Below are 23,473 nucleotides of genomic sequence, written 5' to 3'. Positions count from 1 at the left end.
TGGGGACAGCTTGGGAATTCTGGCAGGTTGCATCTACACAGACGCGCACACACACACACACACACTCACACACACACACACTTTAATGCACTGCCACCCTTGACCCATGTTCTATTTCCCCCGCTGTTTGATGAGCTGCAGTTGTCAGCTGTGATCAAAACCAACCCGCCCTCCATCTCGCACCAGCACCTTCCTCCTCCTGAAACTCTTCAAAGCATCTCAACCATCGTGATACGATATTTAAATACATATTCCGTATCTCAGCTGCATACCTTAACATCTCATCCAGATTAAACCGTCCTCATCCATAGATGAAACGCTAAAATATTCCTCAAGTGCTGCCAAAGTTGAAGATCTGATTTCCAGCAGGACACGCATACTAAAGCTGCAATGCAGATATTTTTGCACAGCTTAAACAGTTCGACAAAAAATGTAAAAATAATTAAAAACAAAAAAGATACAACAAGAGATTGATGATAAAGTAAATCAGTAGTTGAAATGTAATAACCGACGTCAAATCTCTAGATGTGAATTCTGATATAATATATATTCTGTCAGCCAAAGCTCCTCCGGCAGGTTTTCCCAAATAATTGGTGCCCTGATGGCAAAAACCTGGTCACATTTTAGTCTTAAACTCTAAGGAGCCAGAAGGGCCACCCTGCCTGAGGATCTGGGGCTTCACACTGACTCACAGGAAATTAAAAGATTTGTGATATGGCTAAAAGCCAGAGTGAGCAAATCTTCACACGTCAGGCGCTTATTTCAAAACATTTCCACACTGAACAGGTGAAGAGAAACCAGAATGGTCTAGTTTGATTTGTAAAGATTTAATTTCTAGCTTAATTATTTAGACCAAGCTGAATATATAAGTTTGCATGTTGTTTAACTAATTGATCATCAACTGATTAACACTGTTGACTCTAAAGTGTGCTGGTAAAGCTTTCAGACTTTTTAGGATTTAAGGCTCGGGAGTGCTCAGTGTGTATTGTCTTTCTGTGTCTTTGTATTTTCATCAATTTAGGACAGTTTTTGGAACCTCACATGACTCTGCGTCACTGCCAGTCAATCATCTTTGTACCTCTGTTCAGTTTGTTTGTTCATTTTTCTTTTTTTTTTTTTTGAACAATTGTGTAAAGCGCTTATGGGTATTTTAAAGGTACTATATACGTAAATCTAATTTATTATTATTATTCGACTGGTTTCATTCATTTATTCATCAATTCAGAATTGAATTACATACTGTTCTTGTTTTTTGAATTTTAAAATGTGACAAAAATATAAAATGGTTTATTATAAACTAAATGTGAGTCGATTAACTTGACTTTTGCATATGGTAGTTATTTCTAGTTAAAGTTACAGTTATTTCTTTTAATGTGTGTGTATGTGAGTGTGTTTGAGCAGAGTGAATGGAAACAGTTTTTTTTAATAGAGACAGTAAAAAACGTTCAGTGACAATAAAGGCATTAAGTATTAGGAGTGCTGTTGGAAAAGGATGTATTAATGATCATTTACATGTGATTAATCTGCCAATTACTCCTTTGATTAATTGGACAGTTTTTTAGTTTATAAAATGTAAAAGACAGTGAAAAAAGTTCCTGGAGTAGAGCTGTCGTGATCAAAGAAGTTCTTTTGAAATGATTAAGGGTCGCTCAGCAGGGTGATATGCGGTATTACCACCGTTAGTTGTTGTTTTTGCCAATTACTTCATGTATCCTGATGTTAGTGCTTTGTAAATAAGCTTTATTGTTCGGCTTTTATTAGGTTTATAGGGTTTTTTTAATGACAAAGATAAAACAATTTTAAAACAAATGACATTCTTGTTTATTGTTACATGAACAAGTATTTAATTACACAGACGGGAAATGAGGTGCAGTAAGGGCTTTGACTGTGTGTCATTGCTATGATACAGAATATCTGCTGAAGTAAAAATGTTAGCACAAGGAAAAGTACTTTCTCAGGATAAAGGGACAACTTTAGCATGAAAAAAACAGCAAAAGTGCAACACTTAGTGCAGAGTAGGCACTCATTGCCTCATCACACTGCGCGTTGAGGCGCTGAGCGCTGTGTGCAAATACGCAAATAGTGTGCAAATATTCAGTGAAGTGCTTTCCTTACATTAACAGTCCCAATGATGCGTTTTGTCTCTTTGCCCCTGCAGGTGAATGCTACCTGATGGAGTGGTCAGACTGGAGCCCGTGTGTGAGCATCTGTGTCAAGGGTGCTGGCGTGGAATTTGGTTCGGTTCAGGTCCGCTCACGAGCCGTGTTGGCCCAGGAGCCGGAAAACCTGCAGCTCTGTCCTGACCAGGCCTGGGAGTCTCAGCCCTGCACAGGTGAGAACTCTTTTAAAAACGATGTTCTTATAGTCTTGAAAAACCAGGGAAAGTCATCGAATTTGCAAAGAGTAGTTTCCAGGCCTGATAAAGTTTTGGAAAACCAAATATACATTGAGAGTTTTGGAAAAGTCCTGGAATTTTGTCTCACAAACCTGCAAAATAATGTGTTCACGACTGCCATTTTTTAAAATCCAACAGTAATTTGTGTTTTTTTAGTTTCTGGCTGTGAGGAATGATGTCATTGTCAGTGATTTTTAAAGAAAACTGGTTGGAAATTGAAAATAAAAACAGAAGGAAAAAAATACAGGAAAAAATGCCTTTATTAATTAATTTTTTTTTTAAAGAAACCATGTTTTCTTTAAAAACAATTTGCTGTAAAATAATTAGAAAATACAGCCATTTAAAGATGTATGCCCTTCTCCTAAGCCAAAATAAACACATAAGTCCCTCGCTAGTGCTTAAAAAAAGTTAGATTATTATTGTATTAAAACTATAATTTGACATACCTCCACCTTTTCGAACCAACCCCTCCCCTCTTGTAAATAACAAACAGTCTCTAAATTATATCGTAATATTCTGTTCTAATCCTGTTCTAATTTCTTTTTTTTTTTTTAAATAGCAAATTTTAAAAAAAGATGTGATATAGTAATTAGTAAAGTAAAGTAATAATATAGTAAAGTAATAGTATTGATGGTTGTGTCAGAGGATATATGGTCTATAAAATTTCAAAGTCATGGAAAAATCATGGAAATATTTCATAAAAATGTGCATGAACCCTGAGTAAGTGGAAGTTTATTTCAGTGCATGCAAATTAGATTGCACTTTACTTTATATTCCTGAAACACGTGATCCTGGAGAGCTGAAGTCAGTCCCAGCTTGGGTGGGAGGGAGGGAGACACGGCGATGGAGAGCTTGTCAGTGCATCAGAGTGCTAACACAGAAAGACACTTAGATTCAGGGTCATACCTGCAGGCTGTTTAGTCTTCTATCCATCTGAACTTGCATGTTTGCATTGAAAGAAAACTGGAACGCCAGCAGAAACCTGCAGAGACGACATGTTGAGTTTGAGGAGGAGGGATTGAGGGCTTGATTCAGATGAAGGATTTTCTTCCTGCGAGGTGACGGCATTAACCACCGAGCCACCTCCGTACTGAAGCACAGCTTAAAAAAAATAAAGCGCTAACTACTGCTATCACTTTGTTTTCTCTCTGTACACTGGGTCAATTGGAGCTCTCCCAGATGGGATTTCTCGAGTCAGATCTCCAAACAGAGGAAACCCCCGTGCTCATTTACTGTTGTGATCTCGGCGGTTCCCCGGGCGCGTTAATCACCCATTAGGAGCAGCGTGGGCTGTGAATCACCACCACCACCACCAAGCTCAGCACACATACAGTAGCCATGGGCTCATTCTGTAGAGCATCCATCCCCTCCTCCCTCGCCTCCCGCTCTCGCTCTCCTCCCTCTCTTCCCTCTCTGGCTACTGTACACAGCTCCACAGCAGTCTTCAGCAGCCTGACCTGGTTTCACAGCATCACTGGAGGCACAGGGGGGAGGAGTGGCCCAGCAAGACCAGTAAAGGCGGAGGAGGAAGAGAGAGGAGGGAGGGGAAGGAGTAGGGCGGCGACGAAGAAAGGGAGGCTAGGGACGCAGGGAGAGATCAAATAGTAACATTAAAAATGAATTTTGTGGGGGCGCCCTGGTAGGCTAATGGTTAAGGCACATACCACATAACCGCTTCGACTCCGAGCCGGGGGATCTTTGTAGCATATCGTGCCCTTCTCTCTCTCTCCCCATGTTTCCTCTCTCTCTTTTCTCTTTTCTGTTCCACGGGTTTTGCCACACATCAGAGGAGCCCTGTTATCTGTATCAGGGCACATCCACAGTGAACTAGTCGCTAATAGGACCAATATGTCCTTTTTTTTAGAAATACAATGCGTGTGATGTTGTTAGTGAACCGGTGTTTTTGCTGGTAATGTTTTTGTTACTTTGCTGCCACAGAAAAAAAGAGACAAAACAAAAAAAAACTTTCTGCTATTAATTGTCTCATCCTCAGTGCATGTGCAGCTTTTGTTACCGCACAATGTGTTTTAAACTTTTCCTGCAAAGCCATCCAGTCAGTTCATCTTAAGGCTTATTTATGCCCCTTTTACGTACAAAAATAGATATGTCCATTATAAACGACACTGTCCTCATAATTCCATGCATAAATACAGACAATAAATGACATTAGCAGCAAGAGTCAAAAGTTTTACACCCCTCCCTCTCCTCATTCCTCCTCCATTATTCCTCTCCTCTTTTGTTTTTGAGCACTCCTACATGCTGTGAAAGTTTCTCTCGGTGGTGTTTATCATGCCCATCCTCCACTGTGATTGGATGGCTGAGTAAAAAGTGACAGTGATGACAGCAGCACTTTTTCAGATCTGAACAATTTTCAACTCTCAATGACCGTAAAAAAACGCTGTGCATGCAGATGCTCAGAGCCTTATCACGCTGCTGGCGTTTGTAGCGTAGTGTAAGCATGCGGCGCTCCTCATTGCAATGCTGGCCTCTGGGAAAAAAAAGCACTTTGGTGGACACACAGCCCCACCAGGTAGAATACACTCAGAGCAGCCGAGATTTTTTTCCCCCACGGACCAATCGATTAGTTGAAGAGTTGGTTGAATTTAAGCTGACCAGGATTTTCTTTGGTTGACTGTGGAGTTAGATTATCGTAGCTTCCTGAATGGCTGCTGCCGCTCCCCGGTTGCTTTTTTGGGGGTCTGAACCTCACCTGCACGCTGTTATCGACCACCAGCTGCACACACAGATACATATAAAATCAAATGCTGTATAAGCGACCATTGAAACAACTATAAGGGCATGATGACAATCAAACTTAATTCATTAAGTTATTACGTAAGCTCTGGTTCAGGCAAGGTCGCAAAACAGTTATTAGACACGTCCATAAAACATACTTCAAAATTATGATATAAAACATATTACTTTGCATCGCAGTCTAAGGGATCTTTGGTTTTCCATCCCCCAAAAAAGAGCACTGCCTTTTGGGAAGTGCCTGTTTGTGCCGTCTGGTCTGTTACGAGTGAGGAAATGTATCAGTTTGCTCATCCACAAACACCAGGGAAGTGGGTGTTTTAAAATATGTGGCTGTGTCGCTTTATAGACCTACATATTTTAAACGACTTAAATAAAATCATGGAAATTGGGTAAAATATTATGAAAAAGTAATGGATATTATTTTGAAAATGAATTGGCAAAAATGTGTTGGAACCCTATACATTGCTTTTTTAGGAAAATCCTGCATAGTGTACCTTCAACTGTTTGTTTATGTTGATCTGGGACATTGATCGAACAAAGTGATGCAAAAGGACAGGTGAGCTCAGGGAGGGACGGATGATGAGGAAGGAAACTGTACTTTATACAAATCTGACAATTTGACAACAGCAATTGTAACACGCTGATGTTTAGCAGGCGTAATGTTTATAATGTTGCAAAATGTAATGGCAGGCCATCTCGTAGATGTTGAAGTATTCCAGTGGATAAGTAAAAACCTTGATCTGCTGGTGGCTGAAAAGTTAAACATAAAGTTAAGCCTGACCCCATTAATTTTTGTGCGTCCCCATTAGGGTGTTTGCCATGCAGATAAGATGGGTAGGGACTCCCTAACTATATTATCTTGATTATCAAATACTGTTTTCTCTCATCAGTAACTACAGATTCATGATGTTGGAAAGTATAGCCAGCACCTTTAAGAAGAGCTCCACCTCCGCAGGTGTGTGAATGTGTGCAACGGTCACGCTGTAACGGTGTCGGTATAAAAGCACTATATAACCATTTTTAGTCCCTTCCTAACAGCGTGGTTAAAATGAATCTTTTGTAAGTTAATAGGCTTGAAAATCAGCCGTCTCTTCTCCTTCAGAGGCTTTCAGTCGTGTTTCTAAAACTTTGATTTTTGGGGAAGGACGCTAACAAAACTACTGACATTATTTCTGCTTCCAGAGCGGCTCCTCCTCTGAGAAATGTTTCAATAGTAGTAAAACCCCAATCTGCTCGTAAAAGATGGTGGGAAGTGCCGGCTGAAGTGAGTGATTCGGTGATAACTTAACACATTTGAGAAACGACCGCGGCTGTTCCAAAGCAAGAAAAGGGGAAGAAATGAGAAAAGTGAAGAGCATAAAGGGTGAAGTTGTCTCAGCCGCAGACAAATCGTCCTGTGAAAGCTGCAGATAGAGCCGGGCCATCGACTGGAGCCGTGATACTGTACCCAGGCCGGTGGAGAATAGAAGAATAGATCTTTCCTTTGTTCAAGGTTAAATTGTTAATTTACGCTAGCCGAATGGGCCAGTCTGATGATTGGTTACACAGGACTCTGTAGGGAAATATGGTCATTTACTGCACTGATGGAGATATTGATAAAGTCATAATGGCATTGATAGAAAGTCATTAAGCAAAAGCTCTTACTGAAGATTAAAACATTGAACTGGACCCCTCTGTGAGGACACACTGATAGTGATATTATATGACAGCAGCCTATTATACAACCATAACTTAGCAGCTGCTTTATTAATCTGTCACTCTTATGATTAATGGTCTTCTCTGCAGACTCCCACCGACTGCACGGCCTCTAAAGATGTTGATTGTTTTTTTATTTTGCTCTTAGGGGGCGAATGTTACGAGTACAAATGGTTCAGCAGCATTCGTGTAAACTCCACCCGGCCCTTTATCTGGTGTCAGCGCTCAGACGGACTCAACGTCACCGGTAAGGAACCATGACTCGTACGTGGAGCATAGTGCTGGGAAATCTACACGATAAATGCTGTTACTGTGATATGAGACCACATACTGTCTGAGATTCTGATTATCGTCATATCATGATATGAAACAAGTGTTATCAGACTTTTCTACTCGTTCTAATACTTGCGTTCAACCACTTAAGTCATTAAATCCACATTAGTGATGATAATCAAAAATCTCATTGTGTTAATATTTTGTGTAAGTGCAGATAGTCATCCCTAAAATAATGTCACAGTATCAATATCTACGCATTATGTCATATTGAAAATATTGTGATGTATACCGTGTACCGTGATATTATTTCAAAGCCATACCGCCCAACCCTAGTGGAGCATTACGTAAAGTAATGGGCATATATTTTCTGTGATTTCTAGATCTATGATTACAGTCATCTGAATTCACCCAAATGCACAACTAATTTGACTGGATGTCTATGAACCAATCGCAGTGTCCAATATCATCCAGAGTTTTTGTTGAGTTTAGTTTATTTATTTGCACATTTAGATATAAAGAAAAAAAGATTTTTTAAAAAAAGGATATAAAACAGGTTACATGTGCAGGTGAGGTAAAACCCCACAATGGGCTTTTTAGGGACCTCATCTAAAAAAAAAATGTATACAATATACAGAGTTAAAAAAACAACACAATGCAAAGTTAAATAAATATATCAATACAAACACATATCTTCCATCAAATGATCACTACAGAGGAAAAAATAAACACAACATCGAGTAAGTGAGTACTGTGCAGAAACACAGCAGCCACACAACACAGCTCTCTACTCTACCAAATCTTTTTCCATCAAACTGCTTTTAAGTTTTTTTTTGGACTGAGACAAAGACATAGAATCTGTTAAAAAATTCAAGTTCAAGTTCCACAATTTTGCTCCACAGTATTTCAAACATTGCTTTCCTCTAGATATTATATTTTAAGAAAAGAGAAGTTGCAGCACATGGCTTGGAGCAAGATGCTATTCTAATAACACGTTTTTGCAGCAGGAGAATTTTATGAATATATGTGGGGTAAGTTCTTGCCCAGTAGATATTACAGTATAAAGGTATGGATAAATTAAGCTGTAATGTTATTACAGTAGAGCCACAGCCACTTTTTCAACAAGCAGCAAGGCAAGTAGGCACATTTTAATTCATTAATCATATTTTTAAAGTGCATAATTTTGTTTAAATGGGTTTGAAAGTAAAGATGAAATGTTATATTACTTTTTCATGTCAAAGGATCATATGAAAGATTTTTATCTTTTTTACAAGCCCATCCTTTGGATTCAGCAGGGATCTGAGTGTCAGTGGGAAATGAATAAAGAAATGTGTTCTGATTAGATTTTCTAATGATACAATCAACTTGTAATGTAACTCACTGATTATTTCCTCAGAATTTTCCTCTCAGGAGGTTTTCAGCATATTATTTTCTGGTCGTGTTGGTGACAAGGTGTTTAACGTAGAAGCTGGTTTATTTTAAGAGGTCATAACATTTTGAAACACTGCTCGACACTATTTTGAATAAGCATTGCAGCTGAATTTTTTTGTGGAAAGTGAGAAGATGTTGCAGCTGCTCTACAGCTCCACAGTAAGTCTACATCAGTAAGTGGCAGTTTTACGTAGGAGGCGAAATTGACACAAAATATGTCAAAAAATATAACACACTGCTCTAAAAAGAAACTAGGGACTTATTTCTATAAGAAGCGAAGGTGGTGGGCGATGGCAGCCTGTACAGAAATTCATCTCTAACACATGAACACACAGCTGCTGACTTAAAATCATTTTAAAAATAGACGTGGATACATCAGCTATATTGACAGAAATATTGAAGTTTATTTTTAACTGAAAATGTATGAATGTGTAGGCACAGAACAGCTACGTTTTCAGTTTGAAAATGTAATTTTATTACTCAAGGTGGCACATCAGGAAGCAGCACATCTACCAGGACACACAGATGATGTTGATCTTCATTTTATTCCTTTAAAAACATCCTGAACTCTGCTTGATTCTGTTGTCTTTCCACCCGCAGGAGGTTGTCCTCCCATGAACCCTCCAGTGGACAACAGCTCCTGTGACCCTCCCTGTCTCATGCCAAAGTCTTTCTGCAGCGAGGTGAGCAGCTCTTTGTTCTCATATCGCACGGTTTTAACTGTAAATAAAGCGAACAAAAAGAAAATCCTATAGAGAAAGATTTGGTTTACAGACAAAGATGCACAATAAAAACAGAATAAAAAAACAATAAAGACATAAACCTGAGAGAGCAGGTCCTCCGGATGAATGGCAGTGTCTCCACTCGCTGTGAAACACGGCTGCCAGAATTGAATTTGAATGCAGCAGGGAATGAAATGATGGCAGCATGAAGATGTAAAACCCATTTTCTTATTGTGTCACTCAACTGGGCTGCATCGAAATGAAGAAAATAAGGTTTATGTCCACCTGAAACAGCAGCTAGTAAATCTCAGAGTTTTTTCATTTTAATAGCTTGTATTAAAAAAAGAACATTGCAATAACTGCTGGTTATCAGCTGAATCGGTTGGTGGAGACGACAGACTTAATAACCACAGAATAAGCAGGTCTTCTGATGAGAAGCACATTTTTGACTGCTGAGGTCACTGGTTCAGTCCTCAAACCAGCACGATGAATATCCACTGCTGCCAGTTCATTAGGTACATGTAGCAGCCCTCTCTACACATACACAGATATTTATCTAATACTTATCTAATTTTACAAAATATCTCTAACCACAAAAAACGACCCCAAACACTCGGCGGCGTTAGCTGTCTTCAGCAGCCTCCCCTCGTCACAAAGGTAGGAAAGGGTTCAGGCTGATATCATCTTTTTTGGAACACATGCTGGAGATTTCATCACCATTGAATCCTGTTTGATATAAGAGATCAAACAATCCCACTCTGCGTCCAACCAGGGACTTCTTGTCCAGCCCACTTGATCCAAAACATAGTTTCTTGCAGACTCAGAAGTCTCAGATGCTCAAGTGGACCAATATCAGTGAAAGCAGTAGACGTCTCTGTTTATTCATGAAGTGGTGCAGCTGACGTTCTTGTTTCTAGGGTCCAGCTACTACGGGGTCCAGATTTTTCCTGCGACGTTGGTTCAAGGTCCACACACGAGAAATTACATATTTACATGTACAATAACGACAACACGTGTTCGTAGAACACAATGAAATAAAACATTTAGCAAGAATAAACAGAATATCACCTCAGTTTTTGCCTCACTTTATTATTTTCCAGTAAAACACAGAATCAGTTTCAAAAAGATTTTTATTTTTTTCACATTGCTAATTTTCAGGTAATTTTTTGTTTTTGTTTTTCTTTAATTTCTTGCCAATTTTGGGGTCATTTCTTCTTTTTTTGCTCATTGCTACCTTTCCATGTTTTAGAAAGAAATCAGGTTTCAAAGGGTCACAGCAGAGGGCATTTAATTAAAAAAACAAAAAAAAATGTTTTAGTGACTTAAAACTCTTGGTGTGGACAAGAGGCCAAAACGTGAAGGAAAATATCTGTTTCCAAAACTATGTGTATAGGTGTAGCCAGGGCCTAATACCGCTGTGCTGTACTGAATCCTGCCTTCATGAAGGTTATAATGTTCTGTTTTAGTTGAAACTCTCAGATTGATTTAACTTTATGGTCAGTTAGCAGGATTTGTTTTTTGGTAATGCTGAACTGAGAGGTGTTTCTAACATTTTGTCCACCCCATTTATATCAGGCTAACAGAAATGTCTTTCTGTGTAATTAATACAGTTCACAAGTGTCCTCTGAAATGTTTTTGTTTTTTTTTTTATCTGATGCTTTTATCTAAAACTAAAGCTTTCACGCAAGTAACAGGTCGGTGAACCTTCAGTACCAGCGTCCAGGCATTTTTCAGAAACAACAAAAACACACTCATTCACTTCCATGCTGTCATGGCCCATAACTCCCTTGATGTACTGTATCCGCGGCTCCCGCCAAACACGATTCTGCGCTGCCCCCTGCAGGCTGGGATCTGCATGTGCGAGGAGGGATTCACAGAGGTGCTGTCGCCCACTGGGCAGCTGGACCAGTGCACCCCCATCCCCATCCTGGAGATCCCCACAGCCGGGGACAAGAAAGGGGATGTGAAAACCAGTCGTGCCATTAACCCCACCCTGCCCACCACCATCCAGCCTGGACGCACCGGGCGGACCTGGTACCTGCAGCCCTACGGACCAGGTCAGACCACATTGCAGACTTCACTGTCAGTCCATCCGCACACTTGTTTTGACCAATGTCTCTTCAAAAATATAGAAACACAATGAGCTGTAAAGAATTGTGTTTTGTTGCTGTCAAGTGAAAACCTTTAATCTCCTCACTGTCATGTTTTGGGGAACTAACTCTGCCTCAATGTGCTCTTCAGAAGCTCTTATTTTCCAGTTGTCAAGTCGTAATTACAAAAACCACCACATAAAAAATGCATCTGAGTCAGAAATATGCAGGAAGTCAAAAATATACAGATGTGGTTGGTTTATATTTTTGGGAAATGTTACTTTGACAGTATAATTTGTCTCTTGCAACAACAAAAAGTAGAAACAAAACACATCCGCCTAATGATGACTGTAAATACAGCCTTTATTGACTACAAATGTGCAATTTCTTTGCACACAAACAGTCATCCTGCCAAGATAAAGGTCAGTAAATAATCGCTCATCATTTCCAAAGCTCCTACTCGCAATCTTGACCTGAGGCTGTTTATGGATGTGCATGTTTTCAGTGAGGAACTTGTATTCATAATTTTTCCACTTGCACAACTGGATAAGAAAAACAAGTGCCCACTGTGTCTTTTTAAGTTTATCTGAAGGGAAAAGGTTTTAGAGAAGACCAGCATTTTCAGAATTTTCTCAACCTGCAGAGCGCCATGTAATCCTTGAAGTGAAGTTAAGGCCTAAAGCCGAGAGGTTTTCACATGACAGCAGCAGAGTGTACTTTACTCTCAGTATGCGTTCTGCAGATTTACTGTTGACAGGGTCTAATTAACATCAGGTTTAACATATTTGTATTTGCAGCTGTGCATGAAATAAAACCGACACATTAGAAACAAAAGATGCATCAGACAAGTTTTCGGTCTGTTCCAGTCTGCTCTGATGCATGTTCACATGCTGCTACATCAACATTTGAGAAGTGTTGTGACTGCTGGTGCAGAAACATTTAGGATGCAAGAGTGCAGAACAGATTGAGTTAACGTCTGTCAGGAGAAGCAACTCCCACATTCACACGCCGTCACATACAGTAGCCCATGTGTCATTTATCTTCTTGTGTTTATGTTCTTTAGTGTTTGTTTTAGCTTTTTTTAGAAGGATTAAAAAAAAGACTTGGAGCAGTGTAATTTCATTTTATGAATCGGGTACAAAGAAACTGTTATTTCCCTCGTACTTCAATGCAGGTAAAAACAGGTAACCATGGCGTACAATGGAGTAACAACTGAGCATTTTATAGAAAAGTTAAATAAATTATACTTTGTTTTTGTAAATTAAAGTTTGGTAATAATAATAAAACCCTGAACAGAATTCATGATACCTAGCAGGGGTGGAAGAAGTACTTAAATAAAGGGAACTCCACCTAAATTAAGACTTCCAATACAGTTTTTCCACTTTGGAGGACAGTTAAATCAATATTTGTGAATATGAGCTACTTTCTCTCAAAGCCAGAAACCAGCGAAGCAAGTCTCAAACTTGTGATGTCGTGAAGTATGAAGTCTGGAGGAGCTCTGCAGATAATGAATGGGCGTCTGAGTGTATGGACACACGGAGCTTTTGTTTTCTTTTATGCCTAAAATAACATTTTCAGCCCTGAAACAGAAAAAGTATCCATATACTCACAACGTCAGTGTCATCCAGAACATCTTTCACCACTCATCGTTCGAGAGCAGCTTTGGACCTCATACCCTGTGACATCACAGATGTGAGTTTTAACCCTTTAAATAATATGTGAAAGATTTGTTCATTTCTGCTAACATATTTGACCGTCTTAGACGACAGGGACAGCATGGCTGAATATGAAATGGGTCGAACTTTCGCTTTTTTTTTTTTTTTTTTATAAAGGTATGTTTTCTTTTCCAAATATAAAAAAACAAAAAACAAATACAGCCTGGACATAATACATCTGAAAAAAAAGTTCCTACGTGACCTCCCACTTCCCACACACTGGATCTTTAATAACTTTACAGTAAGGCAAAATGAAAAAAAAAGAGGAAATAAAAATAATAACTATGAAACAAATTTCAAAGAATACCTAACAAACTACAAAAAGATAAATAAATATTATAAATAATAATAATAATAATAATATTAATAATTACACAGTTGTGCGGCATTGAATTTTCTGGTGGACCCTTGTTATCGTAATTTTCAGTAAAATTAACAATACCACTGTGTACCAATACTCTGATACAAGTACAAGTCCTGCATTCAAAACTTTACATGAAGAGAAATTTTGCTTTGTATCATAACAAAGTGGTCGATATGTGTAAATTATCTGTGTTAAACTTCCCTCCATCCTACCAAACAAAAATCCAGATGTAAGCTCGCCACCACGGACACAAAGACTATAGAAGCAGATCAAGATTTCAAATGAACAGCCTGCATTTACGAAAAGACCATCTCTCCAGAGGTGAAATACTTCTTTAAGTTTAAGTACAAGCATTAAAATATACTCAAACTACTAAAAATAAATGTCCTCATCATGTCGAATGGCCCATTTCAGAATATTATATATTATTGATTCATATTTATTGACGCGTTCATCTCTCTAATAGTGCAGCTGGTTAATGAGGAGCTAATTTTATTTACTTGATACACTGCTGAGTATCTTAATCAATAATAATATTTCATAGTTCATTTGCTTATTTTTATTTTGCATTAAAAATCTGACTATGCTTAAATGCCAAAATTAGTGTGGTGGAGTGAAAAGCACAATATTTGCATCCAAAATGTAGTGAAAAAGTATAAGTGACATAAAATGATACTTAGACTAAACAAACAAAGTACAAGTTCTTCAAAATCGTTCCTTAGTTCAGTGTATTTGCCTTTATCTCATCACTGGTACCCATAAATACTTTTCCTTTTCCCCCCAAAAGCCCAGTTGTTACTTCACTCTGCCTACATTCAAGCACCAACAGGAACCTATAATTATGATATCTGTACCTGATTCATGCAATTAAATTAAACTCTAAATTATAGGCTCCATTGTTACAAAGTGCTTTTGGAAAAAGAGAAGTAGCAAAATTGCAACGATGTGTTTGAGTTTTCTGAAGCGTTCACAGAATTAATTGTTGCAGCTTTTAATGGCTGTGAGTGTAAACAGACAGACGAACTGACGAGCCTCCTCCTCCACAGATGGGAAGCTGAAGATGTGGGTGTATGGTGTAGCAGCCGGAGCCTTTGTGCTCCTCATATTCATAGTGTCTATGATATACCTAGCTTGGTGAGTTGACGAGTTTTAATTCCCCCCTATTTATCATCATCCTCATTCATGACACCACACCCATTTTTCCTCACCCGCTTTGAGTTAGAGCACTCTCTCTCCCTGTCGACCAGCCTCCCTCACATCACCGGTTTTGTTTGTCTTTTTTGTTTTTTCCCCCCTTTTGCGTCCTTCGTGCCGCCCCCCTTGTGTGAGAGCAGCAGCTACTGTGCCAAGGTGCATCGCTCTCTTAAGGCCCAAGAGTCTGACGCCAATGGGACGGCGGTCTGGATGGGCCAAAATGCACATGAGATGACTTACACCTGTCCCGATTGCCAAGAGCTGGCTCAAAGCAGCTAATGAGGATGTGGAGGGTTCGCCCCCCCTCAGCACACCCTCCAGTATAAGTACCTGCAGACCTTGACCCTTCACCGTGACCTCTCTCTAAAGTGTCACATGACCTGCCTGACTATCCCAGTGAGGGTGCCGGTGCAGGTGAGGACAAACTATTAAGGAGTGTTAAGACAGTGTAGTGTAGACCTCGTAGATGGTGTTTACCTGTAGAGTATTGACCTTCTCTTTACACCTGCCTCTTAAAGTGACCCAAATCTGATTTTTTTTTTTTTTTTTTTAATTTTGTTATTGGTGCAAATACAAAAAACTAAGTGACTTTACAGGGAAAAATACACAACAGCAGTTGCCCCCCCCCTAAAAAAAAACACAAAATAAGAAGACATTTGCGTAGCATATGTTTTGATTTTGATTTAATTTGATTTACTTTGAAACATGTAGTAAAGAAAATCAAGAATTGATTTTACAAACAGACAGACAAAAAATAATATTTACAGACAACAAAAAACATAAAGCAAAAAAAAAAAGTGTCAAACACATGATGACTCGGTTCACAAATTCATAAACTTATTTTATCCAACCCCTTCTCCACAAATCACTAATGTTGATTAACCAGCTTCCTCATTAATTTAAACCTATACTAAACCAATGCTAATACATTATCAAACTCTTTCATTATCAAAGAAAGCTAGTAAATGTATTGTCTTAAATGCCAAACTATTCCTTTAAGTAAAAGCAAAAATACACGATGGCCAAATGTCTTATTACAAGTTCCTAATTGAGGAACAGTACAGCAAAATGTACTTTGCATATAAATAGTAAAAGTACTCATTATACAATGTTTTATTATGATTAAATGATTAGTAATTTCTTTAATATCCCTTAACAAGTAAACAATATTTTCATGTCATAGCTGGTTGAGTTAGAGCAAATTTCCAACTACTGTATAAACAGTTAAAATTCATAAAGCAATCGTTAGTTTTTTTATAATAAAATTAAAAGATCTGAGTCTCCAAAGCTGTTATTCTAAAGCAGTGGAGCTAAAAGTACAGTACTTGCCTCTGAGCTGTAGTGGAGATGGCTTAAAAGTAGAAGCACAACTAGTACTAATAGTTGTTATATTCTTTGATCAAATATTTTCTCACCAAAATCATAATTTAAGAATGTATTCAAGTGTTAAAGTTATCTTTGTTTTAACTTTAAACTCAGATAAAAATCCCTCTCAGTGTGTTAAATGAAAATTCTAAATGACTCATTTCTGTCACAATAATAACTAAATATGAACGTGGTCTGAAAACATCTGTTATATTTCTCCATTTACACATTATAAACAATATCTAACATGTGTGTCATTGAGACAAAACAGTGTTGGGTCCCTTTAACCAGAAGCTGTAAGCAGAAAAATACTAGCATAGAAGTAGTGAGTAGTATCTTTCGGTGACACCAGTGGAGGAAGAAATACGCACATCCTTTACTGAAGTAACAGTGAAAATACAATCATGTTAAAACAAAACCCTGCATTCAAAGTGGTAATTCAGAAGAGGGAAAGAAGTATTGTCATACAAGGAACTTAACCCCTTGAAACCTGGATCGAGTTTTCTTTCGAAAGCATCAGGGGAGGCAATGATCAGCTTGCAAGAAACGTCTCACAAATTGCAAGAAATTCGTAAAAGGTGACAAGAAAATGATCTAAAATTTAGTTTTAAAAAGGGGAGGATTCTTACTAGAAAATCATATAAAAAGGTAAAAATTTCCAAAAAACTATATTTAAACTATAATAATTTTATTTAAAATTACGTTTTTTATTTATTTATTTTATTTATTTTCAAGTAATTTCCTTTTAAGGTTTTTCTTGCTACCTTTTTTTGCTCAACTTGGGGCCATTTCTTGTTAAGTAGCTCATTGCCTGCTCCCTGTGTGTTTGAAAGAAATCAAACTTCTGCCTGTACGATTGCTTAGGGTTCAAAGGGTTAAGTATAAAATGTAAAAGCACTCATTGTGCAGAATGGCTCCTTTGATAATATGATCTTTTTCTGGTTTATCCCTGACAATATATATGAGAACAATGTGTTAATGTTAATTTTAGACATTTTGTATACTACTAGGTAAATTAGTTGTATTGTCTTGTAAGCAGTTTTGATATGTATATATACATATCTATATATATATGTATGTATATACGTATGTGTATATATATATATATATACACACACACACACACACACACACATATATATATATATATATATATATATATATATATAGTAACTATTTAAGTAACTTTAAGTGCCAAATACATTTAGAGTAGTAAAAAGCACAGTGTTTCCCTCTGAAATGTAGTTGAGTAGAAGTATAAAGTTGCATACAATTGAAATCAAGTACACGTATGTCAACCTTGTGCCCAAGAACAGTACTTGAGTAAATGTACTTAGTTACACTCCACTCCTGGGTGACACTTGATTTCATCCGGAGCATCAGTCTGTGGAAATTTACTACAAGAACGTCACATTGTGTATTCACACGGCGACGTAATGACACAGTGTCTGTCCAAACATAATTATTTGCACTGACAGTGTCTTATCACTCGATGTATTTGTGTAGTCGAACAGCTTCCCGTTGGTTCGTATAAATGTAATATAAATTTGTGAAAGCTGTAGCAGAAAGTACAGCTCTCCTAAATCTACAACAGCAGATTCATAGAGATGAATGAAGATAAAGGAGATGTGCGCGTTACTGCAGGGACTTGTTTCTGGGCCACAAATCAAATTTATATCTGCAGACGGTGAAGTCTCCTCTCCCCCTCCTGCATGATGTCGCACTGCCCTCCTGTGGTCAAAAGAGGAAATAGGACAACACATTCCCCTTCATGTCCCTCCCAATCATTTCCTGCCAAATCAAGAGCTCATTATCCTTTGTACAGATTCAGCATATTGATGTTTGATTTCTCTGCGTTCAGCTTTGAACAAATTGTGTAAAATTGGACCAAGTTGAACTTAAACCTTTTTTTGTGGATTTCCTGCGAGCTGCATTGTATGTTTAATTGGGAAAAAAATAATCAACAATGTAAACAATCGTGAGCTGTAGCCGCATTGGGATTGCAGTCAGTGATTGTGAACATGGGTTACTTTGCCAAAGCCACAGAGAAAAGAGCCGTGTTGATTTTTGTGGCAGCAGAAAATGTTGTTTGAATGATGTTTGCTGACGTGTTTACTCTGTAGTGATTTTGTCAGCTTTTCATCACAAAAACTGTTGAAAGAAATTCCCTCTGGTGCTTTTCTGATCGTCTTTACGAACTTTCCAGAAAGTTCTTTTCTGAAACATCCTAATAGAGCATTACATCACAGGTTCTAAGTTTGGGGAAATGTTTTTCATGTTTAGAACTATTAATTGGACTGTCCTGCACCGATGAGCAGCTGAAACTTTACACACAACATTGGGAAAAATGAAATTCTCTTTTCTCAATTCTCTAGAGCTCTAGAGCTGAAACAAAATATCCTCTCCCTCTGACTCTTACATTAAAGCGCCAAATTTTAAATGAGCAGTAGCAAACAACTGTAGCATTGATGACAGAACGTGATTCCTGTAAGGATAACTCATGCATTTCCTGTCATGTTGAACAGCCACACAAAATGTTCTGTGACAATTTTTGGCATTTTTATGCTTCACTACATTGTGGCATTTTTAATGGCTTTATCTGACATTTTCAAGACAAACATGACGTGCTATACTGTAACTTTTTTCATGGCTTTTTGTTGCATTTTTATGATTTTTTTTGGTTTGTTTTTTTGTTGAAGCAATCAGCTTGGTATACTGGATGACTGGTTACACCTGCAGCAGTGTCCGGTTGTCAGTCATGGGTTTTATAGGTGGAGATTTTGTTGGATCTTTCTTTGTGAACACAGAGTTTACAAAGAAAGAGAGAAGTTATACGACAGCAGTTGTTACTTCACAACAGGATGGAGAATTCAAGTCATAGTGCTGTGCTGCACAGTGGCAGTGTGGGCAGAGTGCACATACGATTGCAGGGTCAGTGGTGGTTTAGCTTCACCTCTCTGCAGCACATGGCATCTGGACTTCAGTGAAATATGCTGTAATATGCATCGAGCTATAAGCACTGTATGCAGGAAAATATTTTCTGGTGTTTTTCTGACTTTTTTGTGGCATACTGACACATTTTTATGCTATTTTGTACAACTTATACAATACATACTGTACTATGACTTTTTTTAATGCAATTTTGGACAACATATTCTACAAAGACTTTTTTCTGTGATTTTGGAGTACATGCTGTATTTTGACTTCTGCAATTATGGATGACATGCTATACCATGACTTTGTTGTGCTATTTTGGACTGCACACTACACAACTTTTTTTGTGCGATTTTGGACAACATACTAACATTTGACTATGTTTTATGCCATTTTGGACAACTTACTTTTCTATGAATGTTTTGGTGCAATTTACAGCAAAATTCTATATCATAACATTTGTGTGGTGGTTTGGACGACATACTATACTATGAATTTTTAATACTATTTTGGAAAACATACTATGACGTTTTTTGTGCAATTTTGGACTTTGAGTTTTTTGCAGGACCTCCATTATGCAGACACATGAACCTCCATAAGCACATGCACAGTAAAACCTCAGTCTTCTTTGTGCTTCGTTTACCATGAAGTAACCAAAGGATTCAAAGACAAAAGTGTAAAGTTTTTGAAGTTTTAAAAGTTGATAGAGGCTGTATATATTTTAAACTGCTAATTTTGCAGGTAATAGATATATGTCAAATGAAGAAGTTACTTTCATCAGATCTCAAAAGTTTGTAATCAGATTTCAAAAGTTAGTCAGTATAAAGTAACTTAAATCTTCACCATTTCAAGTGTTCACAATGCTTCAATCGAATTAAATTATAAAGATTTTTCCTATAAACAATGTGGATAGATTATGACCATCTTGAAGAACCTGGATGTATATATTTAAAGACAGAAAGTATGAAACATACTTTAAACCAATAAAACTGTTTATTCAAATGACAATAGGATTCAAACGTGATGAAATATAGAACAAGTACATTTATACAAGTACTGTTATGTAGTCTAAATAAAATACCATCTAGATTAGTTTTAAACTGCTCAGTGACCTCGTCTTGCTTGAAACAGCACGGCCTTCTCTTTTCTTGTCCTTTGTCAGCAGCACAGTTAACATTATCCATGATACTAACTTCTTCGTATTCTTCTTCATATATGATGGTAACTTGCAAACAGCAGCTACATTTGCCTCACTTTGACCAACAACAACGAACACCTGATAAAACTCAAGAAATTCGCTCTAAACACTCAAAATGAACTCAGTTATGGCTATTTTCTTTACTATTCCTGCCACACGTATGCCACATTCTCCAAGTGTGAATATTTTGTGTGATTTTGGGCAACATACAATAATATGACTTGTTATGCTGTTTTGGACGACACAATTTACTATTACTTTATTGTGTAAATTTGGAAAACATCCTATACTGTAACATTTTGGCGTGATTTTTGGAAATATTACTATATTATTGCCTTTTTGGCCATTTTTGTGACATGCAAAATTATTATGATTATTTTTGTACCTTTTTTTGCATTTATTCCCACATTGTATACTATGACACATCTCTACAAGCTATTAAATGTCGTTTTCAACCATTTTTAGAAGCGGTGAAAATTTCACTTTTTTCTCCTGGGACACGTCATGGCATTAAAACTTGAAAAATGGCACATAAACACCATAACATATCATGTTGAAATGACAACAAAAAAAGCAAGGCTATGGAATGGCAAAGATGTGACAACTGAAAACAACATAACAACAACATAAAATAGCATGCTGAGGAACGCCATAGCAATAAAACATACAAAAATGGCAAAAAAAAACAGCATAATATAGCATTTCGAAACAAACACCCAATAAGCAAGTCTATAGTGTGGAAAAATATTTAAAAATATATTGACACGTCATTAAAACAGCTGTAGACAAATCAACACAGCATAAAATAGCATGCTGATAAAGCCATAGCAATGAAATGTGCAAAATGGTGAGAAAAAAAAACCATAATATAGCATGTTGAAAAAATACCGAAGAAGGACAGGCTATAGTATGGCAAAATTGTCAAAAAAATGACATGTCCCAAAAATGGCTGAAAACACCTCAAAACAGCATGAAATTGCGTACTGAGAAGCGCCATAGCATTAAAACGTGCAAAAATGGTCAAAAACATCATATTATAACATGTCGAAAAAATGACCAAAAAGGCAAGGCTATAGTATGGCAAAAATGTCAAAAAATGACATATCCCAAAAACAGCTTTAAACACCTCCAAACAGCGTGAAATTGCGTGCTTAGAAGCGCCATAGCATTTAAACATGCAAAAACGTCCAAAAACATCATATTATATCATGTCGAAAAAATGACCAAAAAGGCAAGGCTATAGTATGGCAAAAATGTCAAAAAATGACATGTCCCAAAAACAACTTTAAACACCTCAAAACAGCATAAAATAGCGTGCTGAGAAGCGCCTTAGCATTAAAACGTGCAAAAATGGTCAAAAACATCATATTATAACATGTCAAATGACCAAAAAGGCAAGGCTATAGTATGGCAAAAATGTCAAAAAATGACATGTCCCAAAAACAGCTTCAAACACCGCAACACAGCGTGAAATTACATGCTGAGAAGCGCCATAGCATTAAAACGTGCAAAAACGGCCAAAAACAACATAATCTTGCATGTCAGAAAGAATGATCAAAACAGCAAGGCTATAGTATGGCAAAAATGTCAAAAAATGACATGTCCCAAAAACAACTTTAAACACCTCAAAACAGCATAAAATAGCGTGCTGAGAAGCACCATAGCATTAAAACGTGCAAAAATGGTCAAAAACATCATATTATATCATGTCGAAAAAATGACCAAAAAGGCAAGGCTATAGTATGGCAAAAATGTCAAAAAATGACATGTCCCAAAAACAGCTTTAAACACCTCCAAGCAACGTGAAATAGCGTGCCTAAAAGCGCCATAGCATTTAAACGTGCAAAAACAGCCAAACACAACATAATCTTGCATGTCAGAAAAATGACCAAAACAGCTAGTATGGCAAAAATGTCAAAAAATGACATGTCCCAAAAACAACTTTAAACACCTCCAAACAGCATGAAATAGCGTGCTGAGAAGCGCCATAGCATTAAAACGTGCAAAAATGGTCAAAAACATCACATGAAAACATGTCGAAAAAATGACCAAAAAGGCAAGGCTATAGTATGGCAAAAATGTCAAAAAATGACATGTCTCAAAAAACAGCTTTAAACACCTCAAAGCAGCATGAAATTGCGTGCTGAGAAGCGCCATAGCATTAAAACATGCAAAAACAGCCAAAAACAACATAATCTTGCATGTCAGAAAAATGACCAAAACAGCAAGGCTATAGTATGGCAAAAATGTCAAAAAATGACATGTCTCAAAAAACAGCTTTAAACACCTCAAAGCAGCATGAAATTGCGTGCTGAGAAGCGCCATAGCATTAAAACATGCAAAAACAGCCAAAAACAACATAATCTTGCATGTCAGAAAAATGACCAAAACAGCAAGGCTATAGTATGGCAAAAATGTCAAAAAATGACATGTCCCAAAAACAACTTTAAACACCTCAAAACAGCATGAAATAGCGTGCTAAGAAGCGCCATAGCATTTAAACGTGCAAAAACGGCCAAAAACATCATATTATAACATGTCGAAAAAATGACCAAAAAGGCAAGGCTATAGTATGGCAAATATGTCAAAAAATGACATGTCCCAAAAACAGCTTTAAACACCTCCAAACAGCGTGAAATTGCGTGCTTAGAAGCGCCATAGCATTTAAACGTGCAAAAACGTCCAAAAACAACATAATCTTGCTTGTCAGAAAAATGACCAAAACAGCAAGGCTATAGTATGGCAAAAATGTCAAAAAATGACATGTCTCAAAAAACAGCTTTAAACACCTCAAAGCAGCATGAAATTGCGTGCTGAGAAGCGCCATAGCATTAAAACATGCAAAAACAGCCAAAAACACCATAATCTTGCATCTCAGAAAAATGACCAAAACAGCAAGGCTATAGTATGGCAAAAATGTCAAAAAATGACATGTCCCAAAAACAGCTTTAAACACCTCGAAACAGCGTGAAATAGCGTGCTGAGAAGCGCCATAGCATTAAAACGTGCAAAAACGGCCAAAAACCCCATAATCTTGCATGTCAGAAAAATGACCAAAACAGCAAGGCTATAGTATGGCAAAAATGTCAAAAAATGACATGTCCCAAAAACAGCTTTAAACACCTCAAAACAGCGTGAAATAGCGTGCTTAGAAGTGCCATAGCATTAAAACGTGCAAAAACGCCCAAAAAAAACCCATAATCTTGCATGTCAGAAAAATGACCAAAACAGCAAGGCTATAGTATGGCAAAAATGTCAAAAAATGACATGTCCCAAAAACAGCTTTAAACACCTCAAAACAGCATAAAATAGCGTGCTGAGAATCGCCATAGCATTTAAACGT

General features: G+C 37.5%; 1 protein-coding gene across 1 annotated transcript in view; it reads left to right on the top strand.

Moving 5' to 3' along the window:
* thsd7ab (thrombospondin, type I, domain containing 7Ab) overlaps nucleotides 1–23,473 on the top strand; it is a 226,585-nt gene that overhangs the window by 185,360 nt on the left and 17,752 nt on the right. Inside the window, exons 23-27 of the mRNA XM_088084662.1 lie at nucleotides 2,159–2,332; nucleotides 6,993–7,091; nucleotides 9,149–9,231; nucleotides 11,114–11,327; nucleotides 14,486–14,573. Coding sequence (XP_087940788.1) covers nucleotides 2,159–2,332; nucleotides 6,993–7,091; nucleotides 9,149–9,231; nucleotides 11,114–11,327; nucleotides 14,486–14,573 — 658 coding nt within the window. The remainder of the gene's footprint in view (nucleotides 1–2,158; nucleotides 2,333–6,992; nucleotides 7,092–9,148; nucleotides 9,232–11,113; nucleotides 11,328–14,485; nucleotides 14,574–23,473) is intronic.

Source organism: Plectropomus leopardus, chromosome 11 (genome assembly GCF_026936395.1).
Source record: "Plectropomus leopardus strain MGB_pleo_1.0 chromosome 11, ASM2693639v1, whole genome shotgun sequence".
NCBI lineage: Eukaryota > Metazoa > Chordata > Actinopteri > Perciformes > Serranidae > Plectropomus > Plectropomus leopardus.
Note: the sequence above shows the minus strand (reverse complement) of the source record. Positions and strands in the feature narration are given on the sequence as shown.